The 27,869-nt window shown below is 42.0% G+C and overlaps 1 protein-coding gene across 2 annotated transcripts in view; it reads left to right on the top strand.

Moving 5' to 3' along the window:
* The window catches only part of VEGFD (vascular endothelial growth factor D), a 40,534-nt gene extending 17,974 nt beyond the window's left edge, over positions 1 to 22,560 (top strand). Inside the window, exons 2-7 of one of the 2 annotated variants that reach the window (XM_001928382.6) lie at positions 1,902 to 2,112; positions 9,066 to 9,256; positions 12,729 to 12,877; positions 14,075 to 14,175; positions 21,131 to 21,326; positions 21,906 to 22,560. In XM_001928382.6, coding sequence (XP_001928417.1) covers positions 1,902 to 2,112; positions 9,066 to 9,256; positions 12,729 to 12,877; positions 14,075 to 14,175; positions 21,131 to 21,326; positions 21,906 to 22,032 — 975 coding nt within the window. In that variant the 3' untranslated portion in view covers positions 22,033 to 22,560. Of the gene's footprint in view, positions 1 to 1,901; positions 2,113 to 6,572; positions 6,624 to 7,682; positions 9,257 to 12,728; positions 12,878 to 14,074; positions 14,176 to 21,130; positions 21,327 to 21,905 lie in introns of those variants that run through there. The other variant, XM_085008558.1, reaches the window with a different exon arrangement.
* The last annotated feature ends 5,309 nt before the right edge of the window (positions 22,561 to 27,869 follow it).

Raw genomic sequence — 27,869 nt, 5'->3', positions numbered from 1 at the left:
AAGTTTTTGAGGGGCAGCGGAGGAGGACGTCCAAGCTTCCTGCAAGTCCCAGGCTCAGCTTGTTTGACCCTACTGCCCCTCCCCCATAGCAGGCAGCTGACTTTCACCTCTCCCTCCACCTTCCTCTCCCAGCACCATCCTGCAGCCATACCGACCCTTCCCTCCCTCCCCTCCCTCACCCCAGCTCTAAAAAACCATCCTCAGTGCGCAGATGCAAACCACACAGCAAAACCTAAACCCAGTATCCGCAGGCCCAGCAGGAGAAAATCCAGGTCCCTAGCCATACCTTTTCATTTCTCCAGCATATTCCAGGGAGGAGCTCAATTCATTCTGTCCCAATATACACCTATATTGTTGGTTTTGATGATCACATAGTATTCATAGTATGCATATGTCATTATATAACCAAGCCCCTAATTTCGAAGAGTTTGGCTACATACTGAAAATCTTTTATGGCCAGGTATTTTTTTTCTCATAAATCCATGTGGCATATCAGCCAGTACAGTTTGTGCCACTGTGTGGAAAGCAAATTTTCAACATAAACTCTAGAAATGGGGCGTTCCCTGGGGGTCTAGTAGTTAGGATTTAGCACTTTCACCCCTGGGGCCCAAGTTCAATCTCTGGTCTGGGAGCTGAGATCCTACATCAAGCAGCTACATGCCCTGGCCAAAAAAAAAAAAAAAGGCAAATAGAAAAAAACAAAAAACAAAAAAACCTCTAGAAGTATATTTTCTCAGGAAAAAAAGTCATGTCTTTGAAACAGTAAACTGGCTTAAAAAGAAAAAGTTCAGAGGGTTGAAAGTCAGCAAGTTCAGGTTATCAGGGTTTTAAAATCTGTGTGACTGTAGGTAGGGTCCCCAAGACTTTGTGGGTCAGTGTCTCAAATAAATAACAGATGGAAACAATTGTCATTGGCTCCTGTCACAAAATAGTATGATTTAAACATCTATATTAATTTCCAGTGGCTGACATACTGAATTACCAGCAGAAATTGTTGCTGTGGGATAAGACAACAGAAGTTTATTTTCTCATAGTTCTGGAATCCACTTGTAAAATCAAAGTGTCAGCAGAGCCATCTGCCCACAAGCGGCTCTTGAAACAAATCATTCCTTTGTCTTCCACCTTCTGGTGGCTTCAGGTGACCCTGGCTTGTGGCTGCATTATTTTAGTCTCCATCTCCATCTTCACAAATCCTTCTCCTCTGTGTCTGTCTTCCCTTCTTCTATCTTTTATAAGGATGCTTGTCTTTGTATTTAAGACCCACTTAGGTAACCCAGGATGACCTCATCTCAAGATGTTAACTTCATGACAGCTGCAAAGATCCTTTTCCCAAAGAACGTTGTATTTACAGGTTCTGGGGGTTAGGATGTGGACGGATCATTTAAAAGTTCGCCATTCAGGAGTTCCCACTGTGGCACAGTGGGTTAAAAACCCAATTGCAGTGGCTTGGGTCGTTGCAGAAGTGCAGGCTTGATCCCTGGCCCGGCACCTGGGTTAAAGGATCTGGCATTGCTGCAGCTGTGGCATAGGTCACAGCTGTGGCTCAGATTCAGTCCCTGGCCGGGGCACCTCCATATGCCCTGGGTTCAGCCACTAAAAAAAAAAAAAAAAACACTGGATGTTATTTTTCCTGGGTACCCATGTCCATGTGAATCATCTAATTTCTTTTTAGCTCTACTTACGGTCGTAAGCATTAGCAATGCACATTATTAAGACAAACTAGAACTTAAGTAACTTGCTTTTTTAAATTAAAAAAATTTTAATATATATTGTATTACAATATAGTTGATTTGCAATGTTGTACTAATTTCCTTTGTACAGGAAAGTAGCTTACACACCTATATACATTCTCTTCTTTTGAGTAACTTGCTTTTAAACCAGGATTTCTGTTTGGCTTTAAGCGGGCATCGCGGTCGATGTTGGAACGATCTGAGCAGCAGATTAGGGCGGCTTCGGGTTTGGAGGAGCTGCTGCAGATCACACACTTCGAGGACTGGAAGCTGTGGAGATGCCGACTGAAGGTCAAAAGTCTGGCGAGTGCAGACTCTCGCTCAGCATCCCACCGCGCCACCAGGTTTGCGGCCACTTTCTATGACATAGAGACACTGAAAGGTAGGTGTGTATGTGTGGAGGCCAATCCTTGCCCTTTGTCCGTACCAAATGCACCAGCTTCTTCTAAAAGTTTGAGTAGGACGGGCACTCGTCAGGGAGAAGAAAAGGGGGTCGTTGATTTCATAGCTTTGGTGTTGCTGGAGCATCCTGGTTTCCTGTGTTTACGCCACAAAGAAATAAAATCAAAATGATTGATTTTGTCTTTTTAGGGCCAAACCCACGGCATATGGAGGTTCACAGTCTAGGGGTTGAATCAGAGCTACACCTGCCGGCCTATACCACAGCCACAGCAACGTGGGATAAGAGCCGCATCTGCGACCTACACCACAGCTCGGGGCAAAGCCGAATCCCTCATCCACTAAGCAAGGCCAGGGATCCAACCTGCATCCTCGTGAATTCTAATTGGATTCGTCTCTGCTGTACCACAGTGGGAGCTCCCAGATTGTTCTTAATAGAAAAAAAGTAATTGAGTTTACTTAAAAAATAAAACAGCCTGGGAGTCCTCTGGAGGTCTAGTGATTAAGGATCCAGCATTGTCGCTGCTGCGGCTTGGGTCTCTGCTGTGGTGCAAGTTCGATCCCTGGATCCCTGGCCCCAGGAACTTCCTCACCTCTCAGGCACCAATCAATTAATCGATCAATCAATCAGAATATTCATTAACAAGGAGTATTGTATGGCCATACATACATGGATAAAAACCCAAAGATTAGGTATAGCTTTTTTGTCTTCAAAATCTTGAGATTTTTTTTTTTTAAGTAAAAATGAAAAGTAGAAGTTAGAAGCAGAGTCGGAATAATGCATACTGGTATTACTAGGAGCGTAATGGAGGGGGAAATTCTTTGGACAAAAGAATCTCTACTCTGGATTTGAAAATACCATGATTTGAAATAAAAGGAATGACTATTCCCTAGTCGTTTGTTTTGGAAGTTCTTTATAAGATAAGCATTATCGATGTGTTCTATGCCATAATGAATGAAATGCTTACCAAATATGGTTGTGTGGCCTCCAGTTAGGCATTTAGCTTTTTTTTGTTTGGTTGATTGGGTTTTTTTTTTTTTTTTTTTTTTGGCCACAGCACTTGGCTTGATGTGGGATCTCAGTTCATCTCAGTGGTGAAAGCGCTGATTCTTAACCACTAGACCACCAGGGAACTCTGCAGCATTTAGCTTTTTTGATTACATATCAAAACAGCATAAGAAGCTACCATTGTGTTGATGATCTAGCATTTTATATTTAATTAACATATGATTGCCTGGTATCGGATTATTTCTACTGCATAATTCAAATTGACTGCTGAGCCAAAATCATTCTTTTCGTTCTCTATAGTGGTATCTTCATTTTCTTCCTTTTTTTTTTTTTTTTTTTTTGCTTTTTAGGGCCACACACGAGGCCTATGGAGGTTCCCAGGCTAGGGGTCCCATTGGAGCTACGGCCACCAGCCTGCACCACAGCCATGTGGGATCCAAGCTGAGTCTGCGACCTACATCACAGCTCACTGCAACGCCAGTTCCTTAACCCACTGAGTGAGGCCAGGGATCGAACCTGCAACTTCATGGTTCCTAGTTGGATACGTTTCCACTGTGCCACAGTGGGACCTCCCATTTTCCTCCGTTTGTAAAAGGGTGAAGTTGCTGCACAGGCTCTGTTGTCGCGGGGAAGGGTGTGTGGGCTAAATCCCTCGGCAGCACTGGGGCACGCATATGAAGGTGTTTGGTGTGCATGTGTCCAACTAAATGATTTGAGATGGTCGCAACCATGGCATAGAACACAGTTTAGCCAGAGGTTTGAAGCTCTAGTTGTTTCTATATGGTGAGTTAGCATGGCCTTCGTGGTAGTGAAGGAATCAGACCTCATCTGGCCTGTCTGAAGGTGTAAGGCAAGCCTGGACATACTCTGTGGACAAGGAGATATATTACCAGAAAACCAAGACAAGGTGATAAAAAAAGAAATCAATCAGTGATGTTGACATTGACATTTTCTAAGGAGGTAATCATAAAGTTTTAAAAATTATTTTTTTAAACGTAAATAGTATCAGAGTTCCCTGGTGGCCTAGCAGGTTAAGGATCTGGCATTGTCACTGCTGTGGTGCGAGTTCAGGGGGTCTGGGAACTTCCACAGGTTGCAGGTGCAACCAAACAATAACAGTAACAACAAAACCCATGAATAATGTGGAATTTGCCACCCTAATTACCTGGAAAAACGTTTAAAGCTATTTACTAAGTTAGAAGCAGCCAATAATCAAATTGGGGCGTTGTTGCCAAAACTCGGCTTCTGTCCGCCAGTGCCCAGTAGAAACGTGGAGACAGAGTTTTGGGTGAAGGAGGAAAAAGATAGCTTTATTGCTTTGCCAAGCAGAGGGGTCGCAGCAGGCGGATGCCCTAAAGACTGTGCCCCCCCCCCATTGGGAGAGTTTGGGCGGTGGTTTTATAGTTAGGGAGGGGAAAATGGGGGCCCCAGATAAGGATCAGGGTAGAGGCAAGCTTGCACTGGCTTTCAAAGCTGGTGTTTAGTGGTCTGTCAGTCTTCTTTCCGGAATGAAGAATGCTTCATTAACATCTTCCATGTATTGGGGGTTTAGTTCTGCAGAAAGACTCAAAGATAGTGGTATCTATATTCCTTGAGGAGGAACCAGGACCCTGCCCCAAGGGGCTGCCCCATTATCTCTTGCCGGCTCCTCCCTGGTCTCTGCATCCCCTCCCTTCCCTGATTAGCAGCTGTTTGAACTCAGGGAAACTCAAAGAGGCCTCTTTCCTAAAAAGCAATGGGGAACCTAGGCTTTTGTGCCAAGGAGTCCCACAGGGACCTGCTTGGTGACAGTGCCATCCCAATTATAATTTGTTATCAACTCTCCCGCATGGATTTCATGGTAATTCCCTGAGACGGGGCAGTCCTGCTGGGCAGAAGGAAAGAAAGTAGAGTTAGGAAGCGTTTAATCAGTGGCCTGGGTCATTGTTCGCTACAGTGTTGCTTAAAATCTTACTGCTCCAGGAGTTCCTATCGTGGCGCAGTGGTTAACGAATCTGACTAGGAACCATGAGGTTGCGGGTTTGATCCCTGGACTTGCTCAGTGGGTTAAGGATCCAGCATTGGGTTAAGGATCCAGCATTGCTGTGACCTGTGGTGTAGGTTGCAGACGCGGCTCGGATCCCGCGTTGCTGTGGCAGTGGTGTAGTGGCTACAGCTCCGATTCGACCCCTAGCCTTGGGGACCTCCATATGCCGTGGGAGCGGCCCTAGAAAAAGACCAAAAAATAAATAAATAAATAAAAATCTTACTACTCCAATTTTTCAAACCTTAGTTTTATTAAAAAACAAAGGGAAAGCAACATTTAAGTAGAATTTTAAACAGGAAATGTTTTTCTGAGTTGATTACTTTTTTTTCAGGATTTATGATTAATATAGTGAACTCAGGAATACTCCTATTAACACCCACTTGGGTAATTTCTCTCTCATGTTTACAACCTTCAGGGTCTTTAAATAAATACTCATCATCAGATTTTTTTTCCAATTTTTTATAATCAGAGATTGTAAGGAGTTTCTTAGGATGGAAGATTTTAATATGAAAAAAAAGTTTTGGTAAATTGTAAAATGTATGCAGGGCTTTTCAGCTGGCCAACCATCTTATATTTTGTGTTTTCAGTGATCAGTGAAGCTATATATGAAGAAATTTGAGATTTGCAGGGGGGAAGGAAGAAGACTGTGGAAAAGATGTTCTAAGGGAATAATTTAGACTAACATCAGCTCTGTAACAATAGTATTTTTTTTCATTTATAATGATTTTTATTTCTTCCACTGTAGTTGGTTTACAGTGCTTTGTAAATTTTCTGCTGTACAGCAAAGGGACCCAGTCACACATACATATATACATTCTTTTTCTCCCATTATCCTCCATCCTGCTCCATCATAACTGACTAGATAGAGTTCCCAGTGCTATACAGTGGGATCTCATTGCTCATCCATTCCACCTGCAATAGTGTGCATCTATGAACCCCAGATTCCCGGTCCATCCCACGCCCTCCCCCTCCCCCTTGGCAACAATGATATTTTATCTGTACACTTCAGAAAAATGTTCTGTCTTTTCTAGTGGAAATGTGTTTATATATACACAGGAATTCAGAATCTTGGCAGAAACCAATTACATATTTTTCAAGACGGGCGAAAAATGGAGAGGAGGTTATCTATTGTGGTTTAACACATTACCCCAAAACTTAGCTGCTTCAGACAGCAGTGTTGTTTGTTTGTTTGTTTGTTTTTATGGCCATACCTGAGGCATATGGAAGTTCCCGGGCTAGGGATTGAGCCCGAGCTTCAGCTGTGGCTTGTGCCACAGCTACATCAATGCCAGATCCTTTAACCCACTGCGCAGGGCCAGGGATTGAACCCGCAGCCTCCGCAGCCACCCAAGCCACTGCAGTCAGATTCTTAACCCACTGTGCCACAGCAGGAACTCCCATATAGTGGTTTTTTTTTTTTCTTTTTAGGGCCACCCCCATGGCATATGGAAGTTCCCAGGCTAGCGGTCGAATCAGAGCTACAGCTGTCAGCCTATACCACAGCCATGGCAACACCAGATCCATCCATAGCTTAACCCACAGCTCATGGCAACACCAGATCCTTTGACCTGCCGAACAAAGCCAGGGATTGAGCCTTCCTCCCCACGGATACTAGTTGGGTTCACTAATGCTGCGCCACAATGGGAACTCCCCCAGACAGCGCTTTTTATCTCACGGTCTCCTGGGTCAGAAATGCAGGTGTGACCTTAATTGATGTCCTTCTTTCAGAGTCTCTCCAGAGGCTGCAAAGTATCAGCTAGGGCTGAAGGCATCATCTCAAGGTTCAGTTGGGGCCAGATGTGCTTCCAAGTTTACTCACAGGTTGTCAGCAGGATTCAGTTCACAGGCTGTTGGACTGAGGGTCCCAGCTCCTCACTGGCAGTTGGATAGAGGCCACCCTCAGTTCCCTACCATGTGGGCCTTTCCAACGTGGCAGCTCGCAGCATCAAAGCTTGCAAGCCGAGGAGGCAAGAGAGGGTGCCAGCAACAGATGGAGACTGTTAGCAAGATGGAAATCACAGTCTCTCTTAACCTAGTCATGGAAGTCACATCCCATCACTCTTGCTGTATTCTCTTCCTAAGAATCAGGTCACTAGGTCGAGCCCACACAGAGAGGAGGGGATTACACAAGGGTGTGAACACCAGGAGGCAGCCAACACAGAGGGTCAGTTTAGAAACAGCCAACCACCAAGGAATGTCACCACCCCTGCCCCACGTATAATCAAGTCTCCAATTCCATGGCAAACTAAGTCTTTGAAATGTTGTCTTTATCATAAAATTGAATCATTTCTCAAAAATATCCACAGAAAGGCTGTGCAACTGTTAAGTATCAAAGTATCAAGATCTAATTAAGGAGTTCCCGTCGTGGCTCAGTAGTTAACGAAGCCGACTGGGAACCAGGAGGTTTCGGGTTCGATCCCTGACCTTGCTCAGTGGGTTAAAGATCCGGCGTTGCTGTGAACTGTGGTGTAGGTCGCAAATGCAGCTCGGATCCTGCGTTGCTGTGGCTGTGGCGTAGGCCAGCGGCTACAGCTCCAATTTGACCCCTAGCCTGGGAATCTCCATATGCCGTGGGAGCGGTCCCAGAAGAGACACACACACAAAAAAAATCTAATTAAAACAATAAACTATGAGAGAAAAGCAAGTGCTATTTTAACAAGATTGCATATAATCTTGTTTTTATTCCCAGAGGCTTCTTTTTCTTGTTTCTCACAAGTTAGCTAGAATGGCCAGAATATTGCTCCTTTCATCAAAATGAACCCCTTCTTTCATCATTTTGTAGAAACATCGGTATCAGGCATTTGCAAATGAGAAAATTCTGACTCGAGGAAAGATTAGTTCCACTTAAATTTTCGTTTATGTATTTGCCAGGTTTGAATCCTACAGTAGGTACTTAAGGAACCAACAGAAACGGATTTCTTGATGGTGCTGAAACCTACCTGCAGCTGGCTTCAAGAAGAAATGCTATGTCAATTGCTTAGTAAATAGTGCTTACATGTTATTGCTTTACGTGCATCCATTTACTTCCTTATTAGGCAGCCTCTCTGCATGTACCTGATGTGGTTATTTTTAAAAATTTTGAGTGTAGTTGATTTAAAGTGTGTTAGTTTCAGGTGTACAGCAAAGAGATTCAGTTATACAGATACATATTCATAGTCCTATTCACATTATTTTCCCATACAGGTTACCACACAGTATTGAGTAGATTTCCCTGTGCTATACAGTAGGTCCTTTTACTTATCTATTTTATATAAAGTAGTGTGTATATGTCACTCCTGACCCACCGCCTAATGTATCCCTCCCCCCACTCCCACGTTTCCCCTTTGGAAACCATAAGTTTGATTGCAAAATCTTTGAGTCTGTTTCTGTTTTGTAAATAGGTTCATTTGTATCATTTTTTTATTAGAGTCCACCGATAAGTCATATCATATGATATTTGTCTGGCTTATTATGGTAATCTCTAGGTCCTTCCGTGTTGCTACAAATGACAATATTTCATTCTGTTTATGGCTGAGTAATATTCCATTGTATGTATACACTACATCTTCTTTATCTCTTCACCTGCTGATAGACATTTAGGTGGCTTCCATGTCTTGGCTATTGTGAAATGAGCTGCAGTGAACCTTGAGGTGCATAGATCATCTCCAACCGATGTAGTTCTATACAGGACATGGTGATCATCACCAATGGAAAGTAAAATTCTAGTCTATGCAGGTATCATATCAATAGAAAAGAACACAGATTTGGGTCGGGATTGTTCTGAAGACAATATGTGGTTGAATGGCTGACCCCAATCCCCCATCTAGTGAGATAAACATGAGAAGGTGTTCCGTGTCGCCCTGGCCCACGTGGGCCTGTCAGGGCCGTTGGTTCTGCCGGCCCACTGAGCTCCTCTCTGCAGTTATAGATGAGGAATGGCAGAGGACGCAGTGCAGCCCTCGAGAGACGTGCGTGGAGGTGGCCAGCGAGGTGGGCAGGAGCACCGACACATTCTTCAAGCCTCCCTGCGTGAACGTGTTCCGGTGTGGCGGCTGCTGCAATGAAGAGAGTCTTGTGTGTGTGAACACCAGCACCTCCTATGTTTCCAAACAGGTATGAGGACATCAGCCCTGCCGCTGATCGCACTGACAGCTCCGGCTCAGCTTGTTGCCCAGCGCTGTCTCCATGCTTGATGTGCGTCATTGCCTTTAACCCATGAAACCAGCCAAAAGGGTAGCTGATCGTCTTCCCTGATAGATGGAGGCGCAGAGAGGGGACTTGTGGCAGAGCTGGGATTCAAAGCCGGGTCACTCCAGAGTCTGATCCCTTGTCAGTTACCGTCTCTCTGATGATATAAGGTCAAAAAATCACGTGGAAGTTTCTAGAACAGACATTAAAAGGACCAAAGACAACCGCTCTAACTCATGGACTCATTAGGTTCTGTGTTGTTCGAATGGAGTGATTGAAAAGAGTGTCATGAAGGGTGTGAGCAGAGTCCGGGCAGATGGGCTGGTGAAGTGCTCAGAGCTGGCCGGAAGGGGGAGCTGTTCCCACCCTTAGACTGAAGAGGCAAGAGGATGGAGCGGTTAGGGGAACCCAAGAAGGAGGTGGGGAAGAGGGCTGCTGGGCTGGCTGGAGGAGTGGCAGCCACTGCCAACCTTTAACCCGGCCGAGGAGAAGGAGTAAGGGGGTGGGCGAGGCAAGAGCGACTATAGATCTGGTCCATGAAGGTCAGGGTCGTGGGACACAGCCCTTTGGGGAGGGAAGGAGAGAGGATGGGATCTCAGGAGGGGCAATTGGAGACTATCTAGCATAAAAGACCTTTGAAAAACATCCTACAGTCCCCACGAGAGGAATAATGCTTCCCTCTCCATCTTATAAAACCCCTTTCGCTCAGTAGATAAGCTCTTCTCTCTATCGCTACCATACTGTTGTAAAATATTATAAATGCCACAGTGTAGAGCAGTGATAACAAACTTAGGAAAAGGCATTAAAAAGCTGTAAGTCAAACTACATTCCTTTTGGTTCTGTGTTGCAAATTTCTCATGCATGTTGATATATTCATTTAATTGTCTGTATTTGCCTACACAATCTAGTCTCATGATTATGCAAGGAAGTCTTACAATAAAATTACTTAGGCACTGGATATACCCACGTTAGGTAATTATCGTAATTGAATGGTAAGATGGAATGCTGCTATGTTTCGTACTAGGTTAACGTATCCTTAATTTCCCCCCACCTCTAGAAATTCCCTTAAACTGTAGTTTATTTTTCTAATTTTTGAAAGAGACTCTTGGAACTGTAAAAATTCTGACCTCTACCTTTTGGCAATCTGGGGGACAAAAAACGACATAAATATGACCACGCATCAACTGTCAATAGAAACAGAGCTTGCATAACGTAAGAGGCTTTAGTTCACGACCGTGTTATACCCTAGAGTATAGCTGAAAAATTTCGCAAGACGATGAAGTTCATGCAAAATAAACATTCTAAAAACACTGTCTTGGACTCATGGAAGTTCTATTACACATTGAAAGGTCAGGATAAACATAACTTAAATGGATTGTTTCCAATTACTAGATAATTGAGTACTTTATTTTGACTGCTGTACTCAACAAATGAGTAGTTTTTAAGAATGTGCTTAAGTGTAAGTGTGCAGCAGTTTTTCCTTCCAAATGGGCATATTTGAACATTTCAGTCATTTAAAAAAAGAAACTATCTCTCATCCCAAAGTTACGGACTGTTCAGTGAAATACCTCTTAGAAATTAAGCGAATCAATGAATACTCTGTGTAGTAGAAGGACTACATGGAATAGTGATCGAATGGACAGAACATTAAAATCAAGTTCACATTTATCCACCCATCAGGGAACCACTCTAGAAAGAAAGAAATTGATATTTTTCTAAATTTAACTAGCCAAGATACCATCTTCTTCTGGTCACAGCAATTTCATTCCCCAAAGTAGTAAAGCATATTATTAAGAATATTCTCTCTGGGAGTTCCCTTCTTGGCTCAGCAGTTAACAAACCCGATTAGGATCCTTGAGGACACAGGTTCAAATCCCTGGCCTTGCTCAGTGGGTTATGGATCTGGCGTTGCCTTGAGCTGTGGTGTAGGTCGAAGATGTGGCTCGAATCCTGAGTTGCTGTGGCTGTGACGTGGGCTGGCAGCTGTAGCTCCAATTCGACCCCTAGCCTGAGAACCTCCGTATGCCGTGGCTGCAGCCCTAAAAAACAAAAACAAACAAAATATTTCTGGCTCTAGAGTGGACTGATTGGGTTCAAATCCCCACTCTTCCAATCCATAGTTATATGCCTTAGGCAAGTTTGTTTGGTTTTTGTTTGTTTGTTTGTTTTTGCTTTTTAGGGCTGCACCTGCAGTGTATGGAGGTTCCCAGGCTAGGGGTTGAACTGGAGCTACAGCTGTGGGCCTACAGCACAACCACAGCCACAGCAACGCGAGATCCGAGCCACGTCTGCAACCTGCATCACCACAGCTCATGGCAACGCCGGATCCTTAACGCACTGAGCAAGACCAGGGATCGAACCCACGACCTCATGGTTCCTAGTCGGATTCCTTTTTGCTGAGTCATGACGGGAACTCCTGCCTTAGGCAAGTTATATAAACTTTCTGTACATCTGTTTCTTCACCTATAGAGGTAGGGGGGCAGGTAATTTAAAAACACCCTATAATGTTGTTGTAAGGGTAAATGAAGTAATATAAAAAGATTGACATATGGAACCATAGAAAGATATTCACGTTACCCATAATCATTGGTTTGGGCATGATGATCTTGTATCAGTCAGCTATTGCTCTGTAATGCTGCCTAGTAACAGCCTGATACATTGTGGCTTCAGACAGCAAGGATTTATCCACATTCATGTAGCAGATTCAGTTCGTTTAGAGTGGGCTCAGTTGGGCTTGACACAAGCTGCAGGTCGAGTCCAGGTCTGGTGCTGTGTCTCTCACCCCCTAGACCAGCAGACCTCCCAGAGTACGATCTTTCCATGGCTACAGCAAACACATGAGAAAACAAGCCCCAGAAGGCACGCACAGTTCACGTGTGTGCTTGTGGCATGCCTGCTAATGTCCTGTCGACCAAAGCATCACACGGCCAAGGCCAAGGTCAAAAGATAGGAAACTCTATCCCTTCAATGGAGATGGTATGCGAATGGGTAAGTAAATAGCTTTGAACAATCATCTGTCCACCAGGGTCTCAAAGAAACTTCATAGCTATAATTTCATTTAATCCTTACAACTTACACTCAGACTTAAAGCAGGAGCAGGGACCACCTTTACAAGCTTACACTTTGCAAAGGACAATTTTACAAGGCTGCTAGGGACACCAAGAAGTTAAGAGATCTGACCAAATTTAAATACTCGATAAACTTGACTGAGACTCTGGTCCTCTGACTGTTAGCCCAGCCTTCTTTCCATCATGCCAGCCCCAATCCTTATTAATTCTCTTCTTAATGGACAACTTTGCTAAAGTCACTACTGTAAGGGACAAGGGCAAATGTATACACTGTAGAAATTTAAAATATATGTATATGCATGACAGTTCTCTCTCTCTCTCTGCTATAGCTCTTTGAGATATCAGTGCCTTTGACATCTGTACCTGAATTAGTGCCTGTTAAAGTTGCCAACCATACAGGTTGTAAGTGCTTGCCAACAGCTCCTCATCATCCCTACTCGATTATCAGAAGATCCATCCAGATCCCAGAAGAAGATGGGTGAGCCTTTTCTATACTTCATCATGCTTGTTCTTGCCTTCGCTAAAGCTGTGTGTGGAGAAGACTTCATTAGTCACGGAGTCATCACTCTCTCTTCCAGCGTTTCATCTTTTAGCTTCTAACCCAGATCGAAGGGTAATAACTGTTTGGCAAATATATGTTTTATTAGGTGTGACAGGTGTATTGCAATAGGGCCAAAAAAACCCCAAAAAACTCAGCACTTATGAACTCAGCATGTCAACTCGTGGGCACCTTCCTTCTTAATACACATAGCCCAATGCAGTTGTTAAACTCCAGTCTCAAATTTGGCATATGGTCCCTCATTCCAGAACAAGCATTAGGTAAAACTCATTTCAGGCTGTTTGTATATTAAAGTCCCCAAATTTGGGGAAGGCAGAGGGGAATGGTTGCTGGAGTCACTGGGGAGTGGCAGAGCTATCAGCATCTGATTTGGGCATTTTTTTAACCCCTCCTCCTATGATTACCAAATGGGAGGTCTTACTTTAAATGAAAATGACTTAAAATTAATTTGACTCGGAGTTTTTCTTTTGAGCATTTTGTAGTTCTTTATGAGACAAATCATGACGCCCTGAAGTGTTCGGAAATCAACAGTGAGAACCGTTTATGGGGGGGTTAATATAGAGAAACAAATAAAGGGCGAAGTGCAATCACTAAATAAAAATAGAAAGTAAGATCTTGCAAGATCTTAGATCTTGCAAAAGGAAAGGAGGAAACGCCCTTTGTTAATAGTGAGTGAAAGAGTGAGCTGGTGGTTTTACGTTAGTCAAACAGAAAAGAAAGCTCATGTCAAAGGAACATTTATCCTCAGCCTGCCTCTGCTGTCCTAGCCAACGTTCTTATCTCCATCTTAAAGAAGATAATGCTTAGGAGCTGTGTTAGAACACTGTTTCCTTTTGGTAAATAAGCTCTTTTGACAGCTAATTTGCATAGCTTTAACACCAGTCCTCTTAAAGAGATTATCACTTTCCAAAATTGCAGTTTTAAGTTTCCAAAGGTTTCCACTGAGACTATTTGTAATTACAGAATTACAGTCTAATAACATGCAATTCATAAGTATGAATTAAGCTCCTTAACTGTTCTCCACTCAGAAATGTATTCATCATTTAAAAAAAGTGTTCCAAAGGTATCATTACCCTTGAAAGCTTTAAAATCTGATTTATTGTTTTCTTTTCCTAGATGTTCTCATTCCAAGAAACTCTGTCCTATTGACATGCTCTGGGATAGCAACAAATGTAAATGTGTTTTACAGGAGGAGAATCCCCTTGCTGGAATGGAAGGTAATGATGGCAGTAGTGAAATCATAATGATAATAAAAAAATAACAGCAAATATGGCAGAAATGAACCTATCCACAAAATAGAAACAGACTCACAGACATAGAGAGCAAACTTGTGGTTGCCAAGGGAGAGGGAGGAGGGAGTGGGATGGGCGGGGAGTTTGGGGTTAGTAGCTGCAAACTATTACATTTAGGATGGATAAGCAATGAGGTCCTACTGTATAGCGCAGGGGAGTATATCCAGTCTCTTGGGATAGAACATGATGGAAGATAATATGAGGAAAAGAATATATATGTGTAGGAACGGGTCACTATGCTATACAGCAGAAATTGACTCAACACTGTAAATAAACTATACCCTGATAAAAATAAATGTAAAAAAATAACAGCATTAGCAACTAATATTCATTGACCAAGAAATCTTGTAAGCCTTTTACATCTATCAGTTCACTTAATCCTCCCGATAATCCTATGATGTATGATTAGTATCCCCTCCCCCTTTTTTTACAAGTACAAAATGGACACACTAAGATGTCTAGCAGTTTTCACAAGGTTGCACAGCTAAGAGTGATAGAAGCAGTGAGATTCCAGAGCCCTTGGTGCTATAATTATATAGCAAGTCAAGACCAGTGCGTCATTCTACTCAATCGCTTTTAAAAATTTTATTGGAGTATAGTTGACTTCCATTGTTGTATTAGTTGCAAGTGTACAGCAAAATGAATCAGTTATATATATACATATATCCATTCCTTTTTTTTATTACACAGTATTGAGTAAATTTCCCTGTGCTATACAGCAGGTCCTTGTTACTTATCTATTTTGTATATAGTAGTGTGTATATGTCAATCCCAAACTCTTAATTTATCTGTTCTCCCAATGTTTCCCCTTTGGTAACCATAAGTTTTGAAATCTTTGAGTCTGTTTCTGTTTTGCGAGTAAATTCTTTTGTATCATTTTTATTGTATTCCATGTTTGTGATCTTCTATGATGTTTGTCTTTCTCTGTCTGACTTACTTTACTTATTATGATAATCTCTACGTCCCTCCATGTTGCTCCAAATGGCATTATTTCATTCTTTTTTTGTGACTGGGTAGTATTCCACTGTATATATGCACCACATCTTCTTTATCCATTCTTGTTCATGGACATTTAGATTGCTTCCATGTCTTGGCTCTTGTAAATACTGCTACAATGAACACTGGGTGCATGTGTCTTTTCGAATTGTGATTTTCTCCAGATATGAGCCCAGGATTGGGATTGCTGGATTACATGGTAGTTCTGTATTTAGTTGTTTTAAGGAAGCTTCCTACTGTTTTCCATTGTGGTTGCATCAATTTACATTCCCACCAGCAGTGTAGAAGGGGTCCCTTTTCTTTGCACCTTCTCCAGTATTTATTATTTGTAGACTTTTTTTTTTTGGTCTTTTTAGGGCCACACCCATGGTATATGGCAATTCCTAGGCTAGGGGTCGAATTGGAGCTACAGCTGCCAGCTTGCACCACAGCCACAGCAATGTGGGATCCATGCTGTGTCTGCAACCTATACCACAGCTCATGGCAATGCCAGATCCCCAACCCACTGAGCTAAGCCAGAGATTGAACCCACTTCCTCATGGATACTAGTCGGATTCATTTCCATTGCACCCAAATGGGAACTCCAGTAGACTTTTTGGTGATGTTCATTCTGACTGGTATCAGGTAACACCTCATTGTAGTTTTGATCTGTTTTTCTCTAATAATTAGTGATGTTGAGCATCTTTTCATGTGCTTTTTGGCTATCTCTTTGGAGAAATGTCTGTTTAGATCTTCTGACCATTTTTTGATTGGATTTTTTAAAATATAAAGCTATATGAGATATTTGTATATTTTAGAGATTAATCCCTTGTCAGTAGCTTCATTTGCAAAGATTTTCTCCCATTCTGTGGGTTGTCTTTTTTTATGGTTTCCTTTGCTGTGTAAAAGCTTTAAGTTTAATTCAGTCCCATTTGTTTATTTTTGTTTTTATTTTCATTACTCTAAGAGGTGGATCCAAAAGTATTGCTGTGATTTATGTCAAAAAAGCATTCTGCCTGTGTTTTCCTCAAAGAGTTTTATAGTATCTGGCCTTATGTTTAGTTCTTTAATCCATTTTGAATTTATATTTTTGTGTACGGTATAAGAGAATGTTCTAGTTCATTCTTTTACATATAGCTGTCCAGTTTTTCCAGTAGTACTTATTGAAGATATGATCTTTTCTCCATTTTACATTCTTGCCTCCTTTGTCATAGATTAATTGACCATAGGTCCTTGTGTTTATTTCTGGGCTTTCTATCCTGTCTCACTGATCTATATTTCCGTTTTTGCACCAGTACCATACAGTTTTGATGACTATAACTTTGTAGTATACTCTGAAGTCAGGGAGCCTGATTCCTCCAGCTCCACTTTTCTTTCTCAAGATTGCTTTGCTATGTGTAGTCTTTTTTGTTTACATGTGAATGTAAAAAATTCTGTTCTAGTTCTATGTAGAATGCCATTGGTAATTTGATAGGGATTGCACTGAACCTGTTAGATAGCCTTGGGTAGCATGGTCATTTTGACAATATTGATTCTTACAATCCAGGTCTGCTCTTTGATCTTAAAGGAAAGCCCAAAGGCATTAGAACATCCCAAAGCACTGATTTTGACAGGTACAACCTTTAATGAAAGCCATTTCAGAATTTAACACAAGCCAACCACATTTTACTAATTTATTTGTAGAGAAGTCTCACAAGAACATAAGGTAATTTTGGACTTGGTTTCTTTTCACAGTGTTATGTGAAAACATGCCAATAATTTGATCAAATGGTGAATAAGAGAAAACTTATGAAACTAGGGCAAAGTAAAAAGAAAACACAGATGTTGGGCTAAGGGGACGTTGGGAACCAGATAAACTAGGCTTTTGTCACTGCACAGAAGTCGTAATGCTCTGATGTTTTGGTCATGAACATCTGGCTGAAAATTGAACACACTTTTTATTTACTCCCAAGAGAACTTGACGATTCCACTGAAAAGATAGCAAGGACTCAGGCAATTTGAACCTTGCTTGTTTGCAACTATGGTCAACAAGCAGGGCTAGTGAGGATTAAACTCAAAGGAATCTGTCCTAGAAACTGTAATTAACAACCTATTTCCTGTGTTTCTGCCTCTCAAGTTCTAAGTGTTTCCACTAACACTCAACCCAGGGTTTGAAGGAATCTTAAAGTTCATGTAGTTAAATGCCCATTCAGTTCTTAAATGTCACATACATCCTTCCCACCAAGCCTTCAGCCATCTTCTGCTAGAAAATATATCAGTCATGGGGAAATGCCAAACCCACTGAGGTGGCTCAGTTGCACTGGGCACATTCTTGTTGCTAGTAAACTATATTGAACCCCAATATATGTCTTCCTTCCTCCTTCCCTCCCCCCCCCAGTACTGTCCAGCTACAGTGAGAGTCACATATGTAACTTACATTTTATAGTATTCACCTTAAAAAGGTCAAGAGAAACAGATGAAATTAATTTTAATGTATTTTACTTAATCCAAAATATAAAAACTGTGAAAGCAGTATAAAATTTATCAGTGATCTAGCCTTCATTCTTTGTGCTAAGTCTTTGAAATACAGTGTATATTTTACACTTACAGTATATCTCAATTCAGATTTGCCATTTTGTGCTCAACGTGGCCTGGAGCTTCCATGTTGGACAGCCTAGCTCTAGAGCATCAACTCATTCATTCAGGTTTAGCCTGTAGAGCCATGTAAAACCAATCTAGTTCTTTCTCCATGCGACCCATTTTGAAAGTGTGTTAGAGAGTGATTGTGGAAGGCTGTGTACATAGAGAGCTTAGAGGCTGTTCTAGTCAAGGTTTCATTGGTACACAGCTCCTGGGAGAGGTTTGTGCTCCAGAGGTTTGCATGAAGGAGTACATTAAAAAGTGAGAGGGAAGCAGGACTGGGCAGAAGGAGAAGTTGAACTGTGTTGCAGGTGCTGAGAGGTACTAGCCAAGCCTATGGAGCTGAAGTAGGGACAGCCCTTGGACTGGTCACTGGATATGGGCTGCCTGTGGGAGGAGATCTAACCTTGGGTGAGGCAGCTTCCTCCTGCTGAAGATAATTCCTGGGGAGGGACTTAACCAGTGCACAAGTGTGTTGAGGGTAGGAAAAGTAGTGAAGAAAGAGAAGAGTGCTCTGAGCCAGGGAAAAATGAGCACTCAGGGCCGGAAGTGAGAGACTATAGCATGTCAGGGCCCTGGGTGATGGTCAGCATGGTGGGGACATAAAGGAAGGGGGCTGGGTGGATGTGAGAGAGGAAGCAGAGCAGTTCACAGGGACCTTGTGAACCTTGTCCCAGAGCTTGGATGTGATACTAAACACAACTTAACTGGTTCAAGCAGAGAGAGACGGCACCAATTAGAACTTTCACAAAATCAACCCAGCGACAGTGTACAAGAAGATAGGTTGGCCTGGAGCAGGCAAGGAGGAAGGGGACTTTTAGGGAAGTTGTGGCAATGATGGAAATAAGAGGTATGGAATAGTCTGGATCACAATCACTTCTAATTTTCATGTCCCACAATTCAGTTAATGAGGGCCAAGTTCATAGTCACTTCTCCAGTGGCCCCATCAAACTGATGACATATACTGAACTTACTGTTCACTGAGCAACCCCTGCCAACATATCGCTATTAAGCCAACTGCCCTTTCTGCAATGACTTCCCTGAATGGGCACATGTGGGTTAGTGAATCCAAGTCCAATTTAGTTTCATCTTGTTAAGTTCAGATCATTGCTCTAAACTGTTAAAAAAAAAAAACAAAAAACAAAAAAAGAAAAAATATTGAGGAATCCTGACTCCGCATTTTAAATTCCTCAAGATACCTACAAAATCAAGAGTTCACTTGTAAAAATGCCATGAGTTTATTGATAAAAATGATAAGTAGAACAAAGGCTGAGGATCTAACATGTTGATATACAATACTTCCGGTATCACCCTTAGCTAGCTCCTTCTTCCCTCAGCCCTCCTACATCCATTCTCTGTTACTTTTAACTTGTCTATAAGGATTGAGGTCAACCTTTGCCAACTACCTTGCTGAAGTGCAGCGAGCACTTGGTAGACTGTTTCCCCAAGAATGGACTCGGGCTGGCCTGGAGTGTTCCAAGCGAATATCTACTGCCACCTAGTGATCCATGTAAATCTTTTAAGAGCTTCTATCTAGTCTCAACTTGCCCCAAAGTGACATCTGCTTCGCTGGCACATGGCTTACAAAGCTTACCTTTTTCCTCTTCACACAATTCAGAATGGATTGTCCCCACATCTAGCCTTCCAGGACCCATGCTACCTGATCCCTCGAAGATCATCAACCACAGAGCTGTTAAGACAGATTTGATGACATGAGATTGCCATGTTGATGTATCATCAATCGCCAGACATTGGCAAGACCATATGATTTAACCCAATGTCTTGGAATACTGGATGGGATTCTTCAGAGTCTCCATATATTGGCCTGCTTCAGGACCCTTTTATGACAGCAAATAAACTCAACAAATGTTTTTTAAGTGCCTATTTTATGCCAGAACGATGAGACCTAATCCCTATAACCTTCAGGATTTTTTAATTAATGGAGGAAACACAAACAGACAAATGTAAACAGTGCAAGAAAGTATAGGATGGAAATATGCACAGGGTAAGAGCACTTAACTGACTTGAAATGGAGAAATCTCTCAGGGGGAAAGACAAGACCAAAGGCATGGGTTTGAGAGACCTTGACATATCATAGGAACAAAAAGTATTATAATTTGTATGGATGAGCATAGGATACATGAGAGAGAGAGAGAGAGAGAGAGAGAGAGAGAAGAAGAGTCTGGGAGGTTAATAGGGTCCAGTTCATGGAGGATCTCTTATGTCCTGGTGAGAAATTGGCTTTTATTGTGAAAGAGAGGAGAACATTGTAAGATAATCAGAGCCATAGAATGGCATGATTAGATTTACATTTGATATTGTGGAGAACAGATTGAAAGGGTAAAACTTGTGGTGGTGAAGTGAGTGACAGCCCGTACTGAGTGAATTGAGGCAGAACTAGGTGAACGTGGTCATTAGATTCAATATGGCAGATGAGTCAAGAGTGATGGCACCATTCACTAAATGAGGCAAAGTGGGAGAGAAGCAGGTTTGAGGAAGAAACTAAAATGCTTAACTTTCCTCCAGGCCTTTCAAGAACGCTAAGGTGACATTGTCAGGTTCTTCCAAAGTTTCCCTTTCTTCTGTTTTTTTTTTTTTTTTTTTTTGAAATAGATTTCAATTTTATGGTCAGAACTGAATATGGAGTAGTAGTTATCCAATAACCATTTTGTACATTTTCTAGAAGTATCTTTCAGCTAATTGTGTCAGAAACCTCTCAGATCCTCCTCTCTCAGCTGATCATATCTTCCAATAGATATCTGTGTACTCAAAGTTCATTGTCACTGTTGTATCTTTTATATTTGTGTTGTGGTCTGTGGTGAGGGAATACATCACTGTTACTACCCATAGTCTGAAAGATCTGAGGTATATTTCTATAAGACTAGTGTTTCTGTTCTTCTCTCCTTTTAATCTTCATCTAGAAAAACTGGAAAGGACTAGACTTATAATCCTTAGCCTCTATTTTATGACTAATACTTGGTTGTGAAAGTTTGCTTTTTTGGAACAAGTCACCAACCTGGAAATCTCTAAAAAAATCTTATCAAAAATATTCAGCTTATACCATTTTTATCACAAACTTAAGACAGCACATGAATCCTGTGTTAGTATTATGAAATCAAAGGTGAAGCTCCTTCACTCTGTAAAAATATTAGGGGTGGAAATCTACAAGAAAGGAGATTAGGTGAATCCAAGTTACTTTAGAATGATGTAAAGTATATAACCAGCTTTGGTGGTCATGTTCTCTCTGGAATAGCTGTTCAACCAATGCTTTTATCTTTCGGTGTAGATCATGCTCATCTCCAGGAACTGGCTCTCTGTGGGCCGCACATGAAGTTTGATGAAGATCGTTGCGAGTGTGTCTGTAAAATGCCATGTCCCAGAGATTTCATCCAGCACCCAGAAAACTGCAGCTGCATTGAATGCAGAGAGACTGTGGAGAGCTGCTGTCAGAAGCACAAGATATTTCACCCAGACACCTGCAGGTGGATGGCTTTGGCACTTTCACCTTAAGTTAACCCATTGACATTTAGTGTAAAAGCCATTTAGATTCAGTGAGACTCCTTATTAAGACAGTTTTGTTTTCAGTGCCAAGCCCTCTTTTTGAAAGTAAAACAGAGGTTTGGCAACTAAGAAATAGGTATATAGAATGAAGACTAATTGTGAAATCAAGGAAATCCTGCCTGCTACTGTTGGCTTATGGATCTTAAGCAAACACTAAAATTAATGAAATTTAAGTCATTATTATTTCAGATCAGCAAACTCTTTGGCTCAATCTCTCTCTCAATATATATCCACATATGTTTACTTTTTTATTTGAGGAAGGAGATGTCACTGGATTTATATAGCAAGAAATTTGCTGATGACTAGAGCACTTAGAAGTTGGCAGTTGTGCTTTAGTAGATTTTGAAACGATGTGGGCTAACCGTTCATGGTTTTATATTGACATTTTAAATGCATATCTGGAAAATGTCCTTTGAAAAGGTAATCAAATTTGAACAGAATTTTTCCTTTGAATTTAGTTCTTGTATCTGAATTCTCCTGTTTATTCTCTTCTGTAACAGCTGTGAAGACAGATGCCCCTTTCACACCAGAACCTGTACGAACGGAAAACCAGCATGCCCAAAGCACTGCCGCTTTCCAAAGGAGAAAAGGGCCACCCATGGGCGCCACGATCAAGAAAATCCTTGATTCAGCCTTGATCTCCATTTCCCCAACCCTGTCATTTTAAACAGCATGCTGTTTTGCCAAGTTGCTGTCACTGTTCCAGGTGTTAGAAAAAAAATCCATTTTACATAGTCCCCTGGTGAATCCAGACTGACCTTCCATTAAACACCAGCTGAGGGTTCCCCAGCTCGCTGACAGATGTCTTGTAACTAATGATGCCCTGTGCACCAAGGAATGGAGAAGGAATCTGCGTTACCCACCCCTCCCCCACTTTTTTTTGGTGAATGAAAAAGTCGGATCCTCACGGAATGACAGGTGTCATGTGATTCATTATTCAGAGCAGATGAGGTAATTTGCATAGTCGCCGAGTCCTTGGCTAATCACAACTCTCTTGTGAGTTATTCTGATTCTTTCTTATGCAGATTTTGATTTGTACGATCAGCACTGATTATCTGATTACTGTCCAGCTTGTAGTTTTGAGTTTACCAAACTACTGTCTGTTGTTTCATATTTAAGCATATTTAAAAGAAAATAAACACATTATTCAAGCCAGAGAATTTTGTATTACTTAATATGCTACTGCTTTAAATTTTACATTAACGAAAAACAAATGTTTAAAAGGGAGAAAGGAAGTCAGAAGTGGGAGGTGTGAGAGAGACAGGAGCAAAATAAAACTAGACACCCATTTTGGGAAACTGAAGGAATAGCTCTCAGAAGGTTTAGGATTCTAAACGAGGTTGTGTGTGACTCAAGAGTCAGCTGGACTTCAGTCTTTCCTTTGAGATTCAGTTTACCTTGATTTGGTGCCCAACTGAACTTGATTTGGCCCTCGTCCCAGGGTGGAAAAGAGCTCCCTGGTACCCCTGCCATCTTTGCGGGTGTATGTCTTCTGGCCACCTCCAGCTCCACGTTTCTGCGCTTACTCAGTTGTCATTCTCATTCACGTCTCAGTTCTGGGGGTCATGTGATCTTCTTTTTGTCCAACAGCTACCCAGGAAGGGAGCACAAGCCTTCTTTCTTTGCTTTTCCCCCCAAACTTTTACTGAAAAGTTTGGTATAATGGAGGGGATTTAGCAGAACTAAGTTATTCAGCAAATAACTTAAAAATTGTTGCCTTCCCCAGCATCTTGCATAGATAGATGATAGATAGATATACAGTCTATTGCAGCATTTATCACACTTTTGTAAATACTTGTATTCCTTATATGTGGAAACACATATAAGGAACGGACTTGTGGTTGCCAGTGGGGGAGGAAGGAGGGAGCGGGATGGACTGGGAGTTTGGAGTTGGTAGATGTAAGCTATTATATTTAGAATGAATAAGCAATGAGGTCCTGCTGTACAGCGCAAGGAACTCTATCCCATCTCTTGGGATAGACCACGATGGAAGATACTATAAGGAAGGAAATATATATATATATGACTGGGTCACTTTGCTGTGCAAAAGAAATTGGCACAACATGGTAAATCAACTCTACTTTAAGAAAAAAAATTTGTGTTCGTTGTTATCTCCCCACTACACTGTGACCGCCTTATGACTGGAAACTGATCCAACTTGTGTAACCTAAGTTTCTCAGGCCAGACCATGTAGAGTGGGATAAGAAGAAGAAGAAAGATGATGGCAAACAAATACAGCAAAAAATAGTTTTGTTTCTCCCAAATCTGCAGGGAAGAACTGTTGGATCCTGGCCTGAACGCCTGGCCTTCTTCTCCCAGGGTTCCTAAGCACTTCCTGAATTCTCCCCTCCTTTGCTGAAGCTCTCTGTGGCCTGTGACTCTGGGCCCTCTGCTCCCTTCCTGGCCTTAGTTCTCAGACCCTGCCTTGGGGACACAGCTGATCTTGAGCTGGCCTGGGACCAGTCCCCACAGCTGGGCCATCACCGTCATCTCTTCAGTTACCGGCCTTGGCCCCATCCCTTCTCTGCTATCACTCTTCCTCTCGTCCTCCCTTTATGACCTTGATGTCAGGGGCCTTCTTCCTTCTCATTTTACTATTTGCTTCTCAGGCTTCTGAAAGGGCTCATGGGTAACTTAGTTTCTTAAATGTATTCAGTTTCTTGCTTCTTTCTCCCTTCATAACGTTTGTTTCTACCGCTCTCTCCTCCTCAGTAGTATTTGGTTAGGTTCCCTTGGGAGCGGGGGCAGCAGATGCTCCAAGGGACACCGCACCATTCAAGGCATCACTTGGCTCATCGTGACTGGTAAAAAGAGAGGCTGAATGCAGGACAAGGAGAAAAGACCTGAGCTGAAGGACAGGCTCTGCTACTTATTTGCATTATGAGGCCCAGCAACCCCTCGGCGCCTCAGCTCGCCTCTCCTGCTAAACGCGTGAGTGATAATCCCATCTCCCTGTATCTCAGAGTTGCTAATTTCACGCCATAAATGAAAACAGTTTGAAAAAAAAAAATACCATGTGCTTGACACATTAAAGGGATTATCCCTCAAAGAGAAGCATGACTGTGAGCAAAATTCTTGGCTCATACTGGATTTCTGGATCTGCCCTAAAACCAACTCAAACCACATTTTGGTTAGTGGCTTTGGCTTCCTGATTGCCATTTAGATGGAGCTACTCTAGGGAATTCTGGACAAAACTATACGAGATCTGGCTTTCCACTTCTACAATCCCTCCCCCTGCTTCTTCGCTTACCCTCAATAACCACCAAGAGATTTGCACTTGGATCCCTGAGGCTGGGTCTGGGCTGGGCTGGGGCTGGTCCTCAGGGTGGAGGTGGGGGAACTGGCTGATAGCCTTTTTAGAGTTCACTGGTCCTGGTACAGGAATATTTGTCATACTAATAGCTTTGGAATGTGTGCTGAAAAATTTCAACGCGCAAAATTGTGTTGCAAAATAAAAATATGTGAGAAAGCCCCAAGAGCTTAAAGCAAACACGATAAATGCCAGCGATGCATGATGTCCCTGCTTATCTAAGCCACAAGGCCAGAAAATGAATTAATAGGACAGCACAGATCATAAATCTGTGACTACAGCTGTGTGGTGGGAGGCCCTTTAGAGGTAGAAACAGATTGGGACGCATAACAGCCAGAGTTAGATGAGATTCAAACACTCTCTGAGATACTTGATAAAGGAGATGCCACAGATAATCCATTTTAAGACTTTTAAGGAAAGAAATAGCTGGGTGAAACTGTGAGTTTAATGGATTTGGTCATTTGCTCGATGAGAACTGGACTTTAATTTACTCCTAATCCTCAGTGTGGGAATGATGTCTTGCATATAGTAGGTGCCTAATAAATGATTATTTAATTAATAGGGAAGTGTTGTGTTGATTCCATGACCAGTGAATGGGAACTTATCTGCTACTGGATGCGTTGAGATGAACTCTTTTTCTCCAGGGAGGGCCTCTCTCCAGGTGGCTTTTCATCATTCAGTACCTTGCCTGAGCTTCTTCACCGCATAGCCATTGGCTTTCTTCCAATAGGATGGGCCCCACTGCATAAGCACTTATTAAGCTTCTGCTGTATCTCATTTACTGATGTGCCTTTGGCCAAGCAAGTCACCTGGCCAAGCCTAGAGCTGAGGTGGGAGGGGATTAGACCAGGGTGCATTTATAGGAAAGTGGTTCACTGAAGGCCGCCACGTAACGGTCCCCCATAGGGTTGCTTCCTGTCTCTAGGCCCAGGTGGAGACCTGTTCGTCTCTGTTGTTCTCCAAGAGCCGAGCCCTAATTCAAGTCTTCCTGCTTCCACACACAGAGGCCAGGACCGGTGTGACTTTGTTCTGATCACCGTTTTGCATTTTGGTTCTGTTTCTGACACACGGAAATGTTTAGGATCTTCTTTTAATCACAGCTGTAACAGTTGAATTTTTCTCATTTATATTATGTCTCTAATTTTTCTTTTTTGAAGCAGAATGAGAAGAGAGGAGTCTCAGAATATTTTTTTTTTTTGATTTTGTTTTAGGGCCTCACTTGCAGCATATGGAAGTTCCCAGGCTAGGGATCGAATTGGAGTTGCAGCTGGTGGCCTATACCCAGCCACAGCAACACCGTATCCTTAATCCACCGAGTGAGGCCAGGAATGGAACCCGCATTCTTATGGATACTGGTCACGGTTTGTAACCCACCGAGCCACAGGGGGAACTCCGAGTCTCAAAATCTTGATTGAAAATGTCATCTTGGCTGGAAGTCTGGCTCAACATCAAGTCCATCTTTCTTAGGAAGTTCATCTATCAGTTTCCTCCAACCTTCCCTGGAAATGCCAGCCTTCTCCTGTTTGGAACCCTTACCCTTCTCTCCCCCTGTGTAATTGCACAACAGTGTTCACTGGACAGTTAGCACCTGTCTCTGTACCCTGGTCACATTGTGCTTGGAATAATCTTGCTCACAGCAGTTGCCCAGAGATCTCTTTACTTCCACAAGCTAACTGCTGGCAGCCAGAAATACTCTTTCCCTCTGAACTCCCAGTATTTTTCTTGTACTTCTTCTGTGGCACTTATCACTTCCTACCTTTTATCAGAGATATTTACATATGCCTTAACTCTGTCTTGGTTCTTTGGGGGTAAAGCTCATGCCTGTTTTTCCCTGCCTTGTGCCTTTTACATGGATAGCTGGTTCTCAGTACAAATGCATCGCCTTCCCACTCCAAAATTATCCAAGAGCTCATTTACATATGAATTTGCAAAGACTTGAATTTCAAGGGAAGGTGATATCTACATTTATTTTATACCTTCTTCATTTATAGGTCATTTTATGCTACCACTGGTACTGATTGCCCTCACATTGTATTAAGTGCAATCAGAAGGCACTGCATGTAAGTATTTTAGTCTAATGCTAGTGGTTTATAAGAAATTCTCTAAAGGCATACCGGATGCCATACATTTAGGCAGAACACTGTAATTAGAATTATCCCCAGATTTATAGCTTAATCCTCCTGCTACAACTTTCTTTTGACTTTTAGAAAATAGCCCTAAATGGAGAGCTTTGCTCAAAGTTTGACTAAAAATGGAGTCTTATAGCCATATGAAATTAGGCTATAAGACCTAATTTCATATGGTCTTGTGAACCGTGTACAGAATCATGATGTATTTGCCTTTTTAATGTTCAATGCCTAGATCAGAGACAAAGAGGATGAATGTTCAATGTTTTCAGGCTTGGTAGGAACAGCTTGCAGGTTTATCGCCCCCCTCCCCCACAGAGACTCCACAACAGTGTGCCTTTACTGATAGCTATTTATAAAGGTTAGCTGATTCTACAGTATTTAAAATACAAGGAACCTTTCAAGAAAAGTGGATTGCTTTTTAAATCATTGTTAAAAGGTATATAAAAGCTAGGAGAGGTGAAGAGCTTTTAAAACACACTATGTTTAATATTCCTTGTATTCACCCCAAAGCCTTTACAGAGTAGGTGCTCAGTAAATGTTTGATGAGAAAGATAGAAAATATGTATTCTCTTTTGAAAATAGCTCACGAGTTTTTTTTTTGTTTTTTTTTGAAGTATTGGCATCAGGATCTTACAAGATTCATGGTGGAATTTCAAGTGTGTGTTGTGATCAGAATTATGGCAGAGACAAACCAGGGGCTCAGTAAATGAGGCTTAACTCTCATTTATACCCTCCAGAATTTCAGCCCATATTCTTTATCTTAAGACCTATTGCAAAGATGAAAAGGAGACCAAAGCAATGCTGTACCATCTGGTAGTGGTTGTTTCCACCTGTGAAGCCAACTGCAAATTAATAAGCTTGAATAAGTATTCTTGAGCCTAAATCATCTTTATTCTCTGATGCATCAATATTAACACAGGGCAGAGTATCTATTCCCACTTGAGCCTTACTCATTAAAGTTAACTCATTAATACACTTCAAATACTACAACCAAAATGCTCTTTTATTTATATCAGTATGCTGTA

Source organism: Sus scrofa, chromosome X (genome assembly GCF_054392235.1).
Source record: "Sus scrofa isolate SSC_HxYL_T2T_F1_AM1 chromosome X, Sscrofa_HxYL_maternal_Yorkshire_Landrace_v2.0, whole genome shotgun sequence".
NCBI classification, from domain to species: domain Eukaryota; kingdom Metazoa; phylum Chordata; class Mammalia; order Artiodactyla; family Suidae; genus Sus; species Sus scrofa.
This window is presented reverse-complemented; position numbering and strand designations above follow the sequence as displayed.